Below are 13077 nucleotides of genomic sequence, written 5' to 3' on the forward strand. Positions count from 1 at the left end.
GTATCTTGTTTCTCTGTATATTATTATTATTATTAACAATGTACTGAACCTATAACTCACACTGTATATTAATGACATTGGCTAATTTACTATATTGTATTATTACAACCAGCAATACAGATGGATATCCCCGTTACATTTATATGTATATAGATAAATAAAATAAAATATAATACAATATATAATTGTTCAATGTGGCCCAGGTATTGATTTTAATTTCAAATGATTGCAATATATTCCTTGCTTACAGTACTATCTGCGTATTCTTTAGACATCTATTTAGATTCCAAAACAGTTAAAAAAATTACTAATGCATTGCTATTAGTTGAAGCTTTCAACAGAGCATTAAAACTCTATCTAATAAGAGGCATTAATAATATGCTGTCAAACAATCAAAAAGGTGCCTACTCCACAGTTTACCCTTCTCTGTATTTTGAATGGGCTTTTTACATCTATCTGTATTTATGGGAAATTACAAAATGCATTAATTTTATCATGCGTTACAAAAATCCAGTTTGATTTCTTCTGATAGCAATAATGGCAGCAAGAGAGGGTTTTAGGGCTTGGTTTTTTCTCTTTTTCTTTTTTATTATATAATTCAATTCAATTCTCAATGAGGTATATGGGTCATTTTAACCTCAATAATGCAGGAGCCAGGAGTGACAAGGCATAAAAAACGTTATTTATTAGGGAGTCTAAGCTAATAGAGCTATCAAAGGAAGACAGTAATTTGGAACGTCTCTGTAACCCCAGCCTTGACATGACTTACAAAGGTAGAAAAGGGAGAGAGTCTTTCTTTTCAATCAGAGAGGACGGGAAAGATGATTCCTTGTCGATATTAGCACCACAAGTTGCGATAATTTCAAGATAAAACACAGCTGGGAGACGTCCACGGATTCTATACAGAGATACATCTCAAGATTGGACAGCATACACAGTGTCTAGTAATGAATTACAGATTACACGAATCAATGTAAATAGTGTTTAAAAGAAGGGTCAAGTGCAGAACTGAAAAAATTAAAGATAGAACATCTTATTAGCAGCTTTTAAGCAATATATTCGCAAAAGGATCGAGACAACCCAGCACTTTATCTGGAATGTCGTGTTATTGTATGCAAAGGCTGGTTTCATTGAGGGGCACCATGCCTAGCAGAACATATCACTCCAACAGTGTTCTGCCAGCATTAATGGAATTGCGTGGTGAATGTCTACCAGTGTGATAAAGCTATAACACAAAGCTGAGGGTGTAAAACAGTTGTTCAAGAAGAATAGCATTCAAAACATTTCCTGACTGTAATCCAATGGAACACCTCCTTTGGGTGAACTGGAATGGCCAATCAGGAAGAACCCACGAGAACGGCTTATCTTACCCCAGGAACGGCACGGAGAGAGGAATGGCACCGGATCTCCCTGGCCATCTATCAGAAGCACTGACAGCTGCTGTGTAGGCCAAGGGTGGGGTCGCACACATTGTGAAGAGTTATCCTTCAGTGTTTGGCCATGGTCACTATCTGGCTGTAGTCTACATACTTCTGGTATCACGGTGCAATCTCTGCCTTGCATATGTTTTTAATAGAGTGAGAAATTGCAGATTAAGAAGAAAGAAAAAAGTGCTTATAAACCGAAAGACGATTTTTGGTTGAGATGCACAATGTGTGCTCACTTCGTTTAAGGGCTTGACTTTCAGCAGCAGCCAAGCGTATGAAGTCAGGCATAGATGCCCGCTTCAGGCCAGAGCTCCAAGCAGGCTGTGAATTAACCTGAACACGCCTCTCTTGTTGCCTCCGCAGTCCCCAGGCTGTACAGCCAAGGGTCAACAGGACCATGTGGCAGAACGGGGGAGCGCAGAGACTTTCCACCTAGTCAGCCGCAGACATGTGATTGGATCTCACACATACAACCTCACGCGGCTGCGCAAGACAGCGAAAACTATCCCATGCTCACAGCTTGTTTCCCCCTGTAATATCCCCTCTATGTTTTCTAACTCCCGTAAGACATTTTTTTCAAATCTACGTTTAGAACAAATTAAAAAATACTTGTAATTCTCTTTTCCTTTCCTCTGTCTCTTACTACATTTGCACCTTTCCAATTGTAGCTTTACTTCAAGAAAATCAGGAGTTCCAGAAGAAAACGCTTTGAAAATCACCAGGTAATTTGATGAAATTGCATTATTGTAATTCATTGCTGTTACCATCTTAGGTGCTTGGAGGTCACTGTCAGGCAGGTTTTACAGATTTCCGAAATAATTCTGTTTTAAACTTAGACATTTCTGTTCCAATCCCATTAAATGAATGTCATTGAGTTATGTTAGCTCTTAAAAAGTCAGGGCTTCCAAAGCAGATGATCTTTTAGTCAAAACAACACGTTTCTTTTTCTTAACAAGTTACAGTGTATGAAAAGTTCGTTTTTTTCCAAGTGCAAACTCTTATACTTTCAGGGATGCTCTTAAGCAATAAATCGCCTTGCATAGAGGGATGGCATAGGTGATTAAAAAATGTTCAGATGTGTTCAGTAATTTAAAAACATTTTTTTTCAAATCCACAGGGTTTTTTTTTTGCTGACTGACTTGTGCAGGTTTTCTTTTATACCGTGACTAACCAGATTGACATCGTTGAAGGACAGACATTGGTCTCATATGGTTCCCACATCCTGAGGGAATGCCGAAAAGTTGGTAAAGGGGCCAACTCTGTATCCGGGTTAGCTTATTAATTTCCTCATGACCTTTGTACCTCAGATAAAACCTTGACCTTTATATTTGATATAGTAATTATGATTTCCCTGCTCTGCTCGATTCATTAGGGGGAGTCTTTATTCTGAATTCAGTTTCAGATTTTTTTTTTTATTTATTTCACTTTTTCTATTTTAGAGAAGGGAGGGGGGAAATTGAGCCGTTCTTAAAACTTGAAAATTAAAACTAATTTTCCATGTTTTTCTTTCAAAGAAGAGTGAAGAGACAACTTGACAGCACTTTATTAGAGCATAAATTAGCCTGCGGTTACAAGAGATGCAACCACTGATTTTCAGTAAAGTGAATTCATGTTAACTAGTACACGTTCCTAAAGGAGAGTAAGTGCTGACCTTTGACATTCCAGTTAGTTCCATCAAGTCTTCAACTGTCTGAGACAGGATAGCTGGCACATATGACATCAATGTTTTCCTTAATTGTCTTGATTAATCACTTTTATTTTCAGCTATGTAATGTGGGAGGATATATATATATATATATATATATATATATATATATATATACACACACACACACACATACTGCCAATATCTAGATTTGGTTTTATTTACATCTCTTTGGATACAGGAGATTTTCAGAATAATACAATAAAAGCAACATTTTTTTCTCTTCAAATTGAATAACGTTGTCCGTATCCCAAATCAGGAACAACCAACACATGCAGCCTGTAGCAAATTATTTATTCATAGTTTTGTGTACTTTTTTAGTGATATGTGGTCACCAGCTCTGAAGGTGAGGTGAAGGTGATGACAAGGGAATGAACCAGGATGCCAAGAAGGAACGGCATGCTCATTCTAGCTTTAAATTCAATCCACAGCCATGTCATCAAGCTGCCCTGACATGGATACAATGCAAATGAGATGGCACAAGTATTAAGCTCTGAAATATCCCGTTTGCAATTAAAAAAGTTGTGGGCCCTAGTACTGCCCAGTACCGAGTCTTGCAGGGTTTCCAAGGTTACACCAGTATGGCAACCAATTGCAGTTGTTATTAATTCTCCATCGGTTTCAATTTGAATGCCTCAGAGCCAATTAAAAACCGGTTGATTGAATCAGCCCCGGGACCTTCCCAAGCAGGAACTCGACAAATGAATTCAGCCCGGGGGAAGCATTAGGGTTAAATAAAAAGATTGAAATTACCAGAGCTCAACTCTGTGCCGAGAATAATGGTTCAAGACTGGCCTGCTATTGATGTAAATTAAATCTCGTAGCTGACCTTATCCAACTAGGCCGGCTGGCTGATTTGGTTGTTATTCCTTTCGTGACCTTGTGGCTTCTCTGCTAAACAAACTCTACCATACAAACGAGATGCTAGAATAGTATACTCATCCCCCTTGACATCCAAACTTTCACAGAAAATTCATCAAGAAAACGTAACTTCCTTCAATTATTATTTCTTCTTAACCATTTGTGTGCAAATTTATTCGGATTAGAGCAGTTAAATATCTTGTGAAATAATAATGCCACCTCTCTTCCATGAATAGTAGATAAGGAAGGATGATTGCTACAGTCATATCAAACTGTCAAGTGCACTGTACATGTTTTTAATTTGAGACAATAAATATGGATTCCAGTATCTCAATTACAAACACCCACAAAAAATAATTTTGCAGAACTACATGCTGATGCATCCTGGAGCTCTTCCCTAATAAATAACACCTGCCATGCCCCACCATATTTTAGGAAAAAAGGATTCTTGTTTTCCCATAATGCTTTTTTACATCCTACTTACAAAATGGCAGCAGTCTGCGATGCGGATGTTTTATAGCACACAATCAAGGGATGAGCGCTTTACATCTAAAAGGGGGTGTTGCACAACACCATTCACTTAATCTCATGCACTTTTCACAGCTAAGCATCTCTGAAAGTGCCAGGTCCACTTAGCTCTTACTCTGGCAAAAAGCTCTCAGTGCATTTTATTTCTGAAGTCACCTACAAAGCTGCTAATGTTTCCGAAAGGGATGTAAACAAGCCACATAATGCTAATGCTTTGAAGTTGCAGGAAGACGGTTCTTGCTGTTTTTCAAACACTGTGTTTTAGTCTGAGAAGAAAAAAAATCATGCCGAGCACCGAACATAAGAGGTAAATTTGGTCAAGAATACAACAGCTCAAAAATAAATGCAACCTTTTGTGGCGTTCAGTATTTTACATTTTCAAAGCTTTCCTGGGGCTGGCTCTCTCACTTTTCCTATACACTTGTAAGAGATCTCACTTTTAACACAGTTGCCTATTATTTAAAACAGCACTGGGAGCAGGAACATGGTGAGCCCTACTCTGACAAAAAAACAGAATTATATATATATATATATATATATATATATATATATATATATATATATATATATATATATATATATATACATACACACACACACACTCCAATATATTTATATTACTAGCACCAATTTTGATGGTTGCACTTACAATTTGATAAAGAAAAAAAGCATTTCAACTGGTGGATTGAATGAAATGAAAGACCACTTTTTCAACACTCAAACTTTTATCTTATCTCAAACAGATATGTGAAACGAAGGAATGGAAGGAAAAATATGCATGAAAAACTGAGGGATTATAACAGGAACTGGGGATTTGACAAAAGTGGGTGCCGTGTATGTGTCACCTTAAGGCCAAATTACATTGTCCTCGGAAAGTGGTTATAAAAAATGTTCTCTTTCATGTATCATCTCCCCTCATAGCCTTGTCAAGGCTAGGCTTAGCCACACATGAAATGCGCACATGCAGAAGGTCCTGCTTTTAGTGAAATGATGGGCCTGACGGCAGCTGCATTCATTAAAATCAAAGGATAAGCTGCTTTTCATTTGAAATCAAGTAATGATTAACATTTTTTAGAGAGAAAGAGAGATAGGGAGGGGAAAAAAGGCCTGCACCTTTAAGGAGACACTTGAAAGACAAGGGTAGGCGAGGTTTTAGGATTTTGTTAATGGATTAAAGTTCTGGGGATAACCCTAAACCCCAAAAAGGTGATCGTTGCTCAGAAAGCTGCATTTTCAGCTCCTTTGTGGGCTGATTAACTCCTTGTTCCCCAGAAACATGCAAAACCAATACCTCCAATATGTTGAGCCTCCCGATTGTCATGTAGTAGATTAACCCTATATGTGCGTTAGCAAATATCCATGTTGAAATATCGCCCATGTGAGAATGGAGTTCTGTTCTACAAACCATGTGACACTTCAGGAGTTCAGACAATCCTAATAGATGTATGAAGTAGAAGGTAAATAGAATTCATTTTCAACAAAACAAAAGTTCCCAACAGCCCAATTAACCTTTAGGCCCTTTTGATTGATTACAAATAAACCCCCAGGTCGGCAGTGATACACACTGAGGTGCAGACGAGAAACCTGTCTTTTTCCCAGAGACAGATGGAGACGCGCACAGTAGCTCCATGGGACAGTGTTGTTTATGGAAGGGTTAAAAATCCCAGAGCTCTCATATTCCCAGCGTCTCTGGTCCTGTCACCTTGTATCTGTTTAGCACGCAGGAAACACGGGCAAAGTCTCGGACGGTGACAGGAGCTGGTGGTCTCCAGCACTGGCTATTGTCTGTGAAAAGGCCGCCCCCCTGCGTCAGGGCTGGTCTGGATACCTTTTGCTAGTTTGCAGGAATCCAATCAATACGGAAACAGGCCATATTGGATGCGTTGGCCCTCCTTTCCTTGTAATTACATACCCCCGGATGAAATGTTTCACGACACACCTCAGTGCAGTTTACGGTAATTAGGTTGGAATGTGAGGTGTCAAAATGTAAAATCCTGCCCCCACCGCTGAACAAAACAACAAGCACCTTGCTCTCCAACACTACAGGACCAACTTCTGATTTGTTTTTCTGTGTTTTTTTTTTCTTTTCTTTTTTTCTTGGCTACTCTCATGTCAAATCTAGGTTCGTTGGAACAAAATCTTAATAATTAACTGGCACATTTTAACATGATCGTTTGTGACACACCTACTCTGGTAATTATTGCTGTGAGGCCATTTGCTAATGAAATTAATGCATTCGTTGCCCTAACAAATTAGCATAACTCATACATAATGGCCCACATTGGAGACCTAGATGCAAAAACAGCATCACCAAAAACCACAAAATTAAATGGCAAGGGCATTGAATGGGAAACTACATTAACTGAAGTGCATTGAGTTTCAAGCCATAATGGCTAAAGGCTCTTAATTTTAACCGGTGAACACAATAATGCATTAAAGAGTGATAGCAGCTTAAGACCGGTGATTATTATTATTATTACTGCCCTTGCTTATTTTAGATATGCATCTTTACAAAGCATTTTAAATGCATCTACAATATAGAAATTAAAATGTTATTATATTGATGCATTACTTATCAGCAGAATATTAATACAGAAGCTGAATCAAATCAGCTCAGGGAAATCCCAAAACTTGAGCAAAGCAACAATATGGTCCGCTACCCAGTTCAGAGACACAGTCAGATGTCTTTCAAATGGAAGGGTCTAGATTAATATTTAATAGGACTGGACTGCATGCTGTAAACAGGGAGAGAGGGCTTTTCAATTTCAACTTAAAAATAAAAAATAAAATATCAAAACACAATGGCAACTCAAATCTTAAACTTAAAAAAAAAAAAAAAAAGGCAAAAAAAAAACAAAAAAAAAAACACATGCTCCCGGAAAATTGTTTTCTCATTGCCGCGGCCTCTTCTCCTCTCACCCTGAGGCCATTGCGGTAACAATAGTAGAAAATGACTCACATTTAAAAGGTCTTAGCTTACATGATTGTCGTCAGGTGGCTGAATCTGGAAGCCATTAGGACGTTCTGAGGCCATGTGTTTATGGGGGGAGCAACACGCCTGCTGATCTCTCAATACAAGCCCGGCGAATAAAACTTTTGACAAATAATTCCATTTCACAGACACAAAGAAAATGACACCTTGTAATAATGCAATCCACTCCCTGAACATCTCTGCAGATACATCTTTTACTGCTTGAATTTTCTGATAAACACCTGGCTAACAAACCACAAACTACAGAGAACAACACAAAGAGTGTCAGGGATCAAATCTCAGCTAGTACTGTAGGACTGTTATTTGATGGATCAACATCTTTCTTCATGGGGTGAAATCAGATTGATGTAGTTTCAGGGCAAAAAACAGCTAACATTTTTACTGAACATTTTCTTACTGTCCCAATGCCTCCAGAACGATATCGACTGAAGTTGAGGAATTACATGAATAGTTGTGGAAGTGAGAACATGTAACAATCATTTTAGTTTTAGTGTTCAATTAAATAAATCTCTCTCTATATAAATATGCAATAAGAAACTAATGGATAAAACATTCCATTCTGAATGTATCAGAGGAAGAAACTCTTCTATATTGTTTCTCAGTGCTGACTGTCTCAAGGGACACATATTTAACCTCATGTCAGGGGCAAGAGCTACATATTTTGTTCAAGCTATTGAATACCTCGAAGAATAGGCATATTCTATCAGGAAGCTTTCACATATTCTTAGATAAGTAGCGCATACACTAGTGCAGTGACTATTGTTGACATGCGAGTCGGAGTGAAGTGTCACACATCTTGGCATCGTGGCCGTACAGTATTGTAAAGAAAGCACAGAGCTTTCAGAGGAGAAAGTCGACAACTTCCAAGGGGTGTAGCCCCCAACCCTGCCTGTACTAAACAATTAGCAGAAAATAACGAGGTAAAGGTTTGACGGCAGGTTATGGGCCATGCTGGAATCAAATTGGTTTATCTGTTATTGCTTTAGTAAGATCTCAAATTGAAGCAGACTCCAGTTAAAGGTTGTGTTTGAGCTTGAGACTGACCTTGTAAAAATTACATCACTCTGTGCCATTGCAAATTAGCAATTAAACTGCAATATTTTGCGGTTTTAAAAGGGCCCTAGTGGCAAGACAGGCTTCGGTTACAGGTGAAATGACTGTGATGGGGTCAGTTTTGCACACAGTGGACAGTGAGGCTACTGTCTACAGCACAACAGCACCACACATTTTTGCAATAATAGCACGCAGAGGAATGCACTTACACAGACCTCACTAACATACAGCAACGGCAATATATTTTGAATGCTTTTGAAAGGGAGGAACTGGCAAACTTCGGCTGTGAGGTGAATTAATCCTCTCTCTTAAACAGGGGTATGTGTTTGGCAGGCATGGTAATAGAAAGAACCTAAAACAAAGTAATGCCAATCTCCAAAACTGAATTAGTCTTTTAATGCTTTTTCAAATTAAAGCTTCTTAAAACTTGGTGTAACCCAAAGTTTGCAAACTTGAATGACAGATATAAACACAATCTGAAATGTAATAATAATAATACCCACACCCACTACAACTACAACAAGCACACACTGTATATATCATGTAAGTTATGATGTGCATGATGGAGGGATATTTAGTTTGGATATGAAAAGCAAAACCTACAGCCCTTTTGTGATGCCACATCAATATGTACTATTTTTCACAAATGAACTTGTGCACAAACCTGGCGAAGCATCAACGGAGAATTTGCATTTGGAATGCGCTTCTAAAGCATGATAAATTTGGGTTCATGAAATGAATAAGGATTTCAACATTATGCAGAGAGCATCCAATGCCAAATATTCGGGTTTGTCAGAGGCTTTCAATCAGCGGGATGCTCTGGTACATTAATAAGGTATAAAACCAGCTTAAATTGCATTACCAACACGGTTACTTGGAAATCTGCAAAAAATAAATGAAAAACAAACTACTGATTGCTCATTAGTATTATGGGTGTTCTGTAGTTGAATCTGTTCTATGACTTTATGTTCCTTTTTAATGAGGTAAATGCGCTCTTTTGAAGGAGCAACCAAAATAAGCCACGGTTTCGGGCTCAATGACATGTTTAGTCAAAAAAAAAAAAAAAAAATACAAATTAAGTTAGAAGGCTCTGACATGAAAAACCTTTTCCTTCAGGTTCAGTTTATTTTGCCGTGTGTGATTGTCATGCATGTTAGTGCCTTGGTGTAATGGGAGCGAAGGTTTCAACAACAGAACCATTTGAGGAGAATGTCACACACTTCACTTTGTTTTTGCATCTTCTGCAGAAACAAGGTAGGCTTGGTTAATTACCAATCCCCCAAAAAGCTTAATTCAAGTAACACTTTGGATAAACGTTCCCCTTTATTTTTTTCAAATTAAAAGAAAAAATACTACACATACTTCTACTACTACAAGTATTTATAATAATAATATGAGCAAACTACACATAGAAATCTGCTAGTTTATAAAGTAATGAACCAAATTCAGAAACTCAGTCCTGCTTTTGATGTAACTGCCACAGTGCTGTCTTTGGGGAGGCGGGGCAGGTGGGGGTGAGAGATTTTGAACTCTGAAACACCACAAACGGCTACAGAAGAACTGAGAGTGTCTGCCTTGGCCTCTGGATTAGCAGTGAGTAAGTACACAGCTGTCCCCAGACCAAGAGGGCTGGGAGAATGATATTCCTGTTCACCCCAGCAGAGGGTGGGCCCTGGCCTCTTGCAAGAACAGAGCACTTGAGCCCTCAGTTCTGTCAATCTCTCTCCTCAGCAGGAAGCAGCACAAAAAACAGCCACAGACAGCAGAGCTACAGGGAGGCTCTGGTTAAAGGGACCTTACCTCGGCTTTGCAAACACTGCACCTTGGATGGCCTTCCGTTCCGGGACCCTGCGGGAATCAGAAAGTGTTGCAACCATTAATTAGGATTTTAAATCCCTTGTATGCTGTATACTGTACATGTTCTGAAAGGTACTTAAGGTTCAGAAAAGTAGAAATCCTTTACTTGTGTGACAATTGAGGGACAAATGAAAGTGTAATCAAGATGTCAAATTTAAAAGGAGAAAAATCTCCAATGTGTGTGTAAATGTTACAAAAATTTACACCAAAGCGTCTGGAACATATTATTAAATTAGTCTCATAAAAAGGGAGATTTACAAAGAATATATTCTGATAGATATTTACACGACCGCAGTACGTTTCTAACAAACTGCATCGTTTACAGCTCGTCTCGTCCCCCCAGGCATAATGTGAGTAAACGCTGCCAGTGTTTTAGTTCATGTAATGCAGTTTGTAAAGCTAGTGTAAGTGTATTTACTGAGGAACGCTACCGGTAACCCAAGAGAGAAGTGGATCTAGCATCTAAATTTATTATTCTGACAACTTGCAATTAAAAATAAGACACACATACACACACAAAGGACAAAGTAGACTGAAGTAATTAAGGAAGTTAATTAATAAAATCACCTGATGTGCATCTCTAGGTGTATTATGCACAATATGGGAATGTGCTGCAGAACGGTGTGTGAGTTGCAGCGTTCTGACATCCTGACACCCAAATTACCCAGCGGCCTACAAAATGACAGCATATGTTCCAGTCCTGATTTAAAAACAAATCTAAATTAGTTAGTGTTGGCTTTTTTAAGTTGGATTTTTTTTTTCTTCGGGCTATACATAATTACACTTTTTTCCTCCATCTAATTTTGTGTTTTATTTAAAAGTGATTAGATTATTTGTTTGTTTGTTTATTTGTACTTGTATTTATGTTATTTGTCTCAGTTTTTTTTGGGGGGGAGGGGGGGTGGGACAGTTCCATGAACTTCAAACTTATGATATATTCTTTAATAATATATACAGAGAGAGAGATTTTGGTATATACAACAATTGACTGTTAGTTTGGCAAGGCAAGCAAGATGCTGCTCTGTGTCTCTTTAGTAGAATGAATACATGAGAGGGATACATGAACACAGACTGTAAAAAGACTGATATATCAAGAAAAGTCTGCTATAAAAAAATATTATTTATTGTATTATTATGCACTACTTAAGTCCATTCAATACACACTATTTGTGCACACGCATGCACATACAAACTGTACCTTATTTTTCAGTTAAAAAAAGTAACCTCTTCAGTATGCGATGGGTATTTTTTATGAGATCATAACACAAAATCATTAATTAATACAATGTTTATAAAAAATGGATATGATATTATTTTCTGACTTCAATGAAAATAGTTTTTTATGCAGGCTTCATTTCTCTTACAAGTTTAATCAGTTTACAGGAACTTTACAAAGTATATAAATAGATACAACAGCAAGATATTCTAAATTGTGGTCTAACTTGATTTGCTTGTAACTCATATAATTGGTGACTATGGATAAAAATCTGACAGTCTAATCCTAAACGGGCACTGCCATGAAACTGCTGTGTCACAACAAATAAAGTTATTTAATTAATTAATTACTTATATTTGCTTTACATATGCTAGTCAGTTGGTGCACTTAATGTGGAAGAACATATTTATAAAGGAAATGTGACCAGTTCTCTCCCCAAACATATGTTGTAAAGTAGAAAGAAACAAGGTTTTAACATTTCTCTCAGCTCAGAGGAACTTGGAAGTAAAGTGTTATAACCCCAGTGACGTGGTGTGGATTTGATCATTCAAATCAGTGTAATTCACTCAAATTAGGTTTTCCAAACATGCTCTCAGTGGACAAACTTAAAGCGCTTTTTAGGTTTTTTACAAACAGGTCAACATTGAACTGTGCAAACCTGATTGCTTTCAATCTTTCAGAGACGTTGTGCAACCGTCCTGCAGGCTTCTAGTACCCAAACCCATAATGAGGGTCAGGGGGCAGCGCTGGTACTGTGCCCCAAGCCACAGAGACTCCCTGATGTACTCTGTGACTGTCCCTATATTTAAATCTTGCCTGGAGGTTGATGTTTTTCAAAGGGCATTTCTTAACTAGTTCCCGATTGCTAATTAGTTATGTGTTGTAGTCATGGGCTTTATCTCTGTCTGCCTTTGATTCTATTCAAGACCAAGTAATTGCCTGCTTGAAACGCTGCTTTGTTTTTGCTACGTGTTTTTTTTTTCTCCTCTAATGAAAAAGGTGTGCATTTGCAAAAGCACCCTCTGCCGCCTCCTAAGAAGTACCAATAAAAACACATTTGCCTGAAATATAGTTAAAGGAGCTGTAACTATGAGGTAACAAAAAGGAGGGAGAGAGAAAAAACAAAAACCTATTTAAAAATGATGCTGATGTATCAAAACAGCAGCAGGCCTGTAATTTACTTTAAACATTATTTCCTTAGTTTATTTCCTGCAAAATTAGATAAGAAAATGGAATTTATGTCTTTTTTGCTTAAACTGCTTTTAAGAGTGGTACAACACTTGCAATTGCTCCCTGGTGGCTAGCGAGAAGCACTTACAAGTAAAATTGTTATTGGATTACATTTCTGGCTTCATAAAATGTGGTTAAGAAGCACTTTAGATGTACATGCATGACCTGCTTTGAAGATGGGTATCAGGCACAAGTGACAGGTCACTTT

At 37.9% G+C, this 13077-nt stretch overlaps 1 protein-coding gene across 1 annotated transcript in view; it reads right to left on the reverse strand.

The window, feature by feature from the left end:
* Window positions 1-13077, reverse strand: part of LOC136714540 (uncharacterized) — a 105895-nt gene that overhangs the window by 79295 nt on the left and 13523 nt on the right. The window contains exon 3 of the mRNA XM_066692082.1: window positions 10367-10414. Within this exon, the coding sequence (XP_066548179.1) occupies window positions 10367-10414 (48 nt within the window). The remainder of the gene's footprint in view (window positions 1-10366; window positions 10415-13077) is intronic.

This window comes from Amia ocellicauda, chromosome 19 (genome assembly GCF_036373705.1).
Source record: "Amia ocellicauda isolate fAmiCal2 chromosome 19, fAmiCal2.hap1, whole genome shotgun sequence".
Classification (NCBI taxonomy): domain Eukaryota; kingdom Metazoa; phylum Chordata; class Actinopteri; order Amiiformes; family Amiidae; genus Amia; species Amia ocellicauda.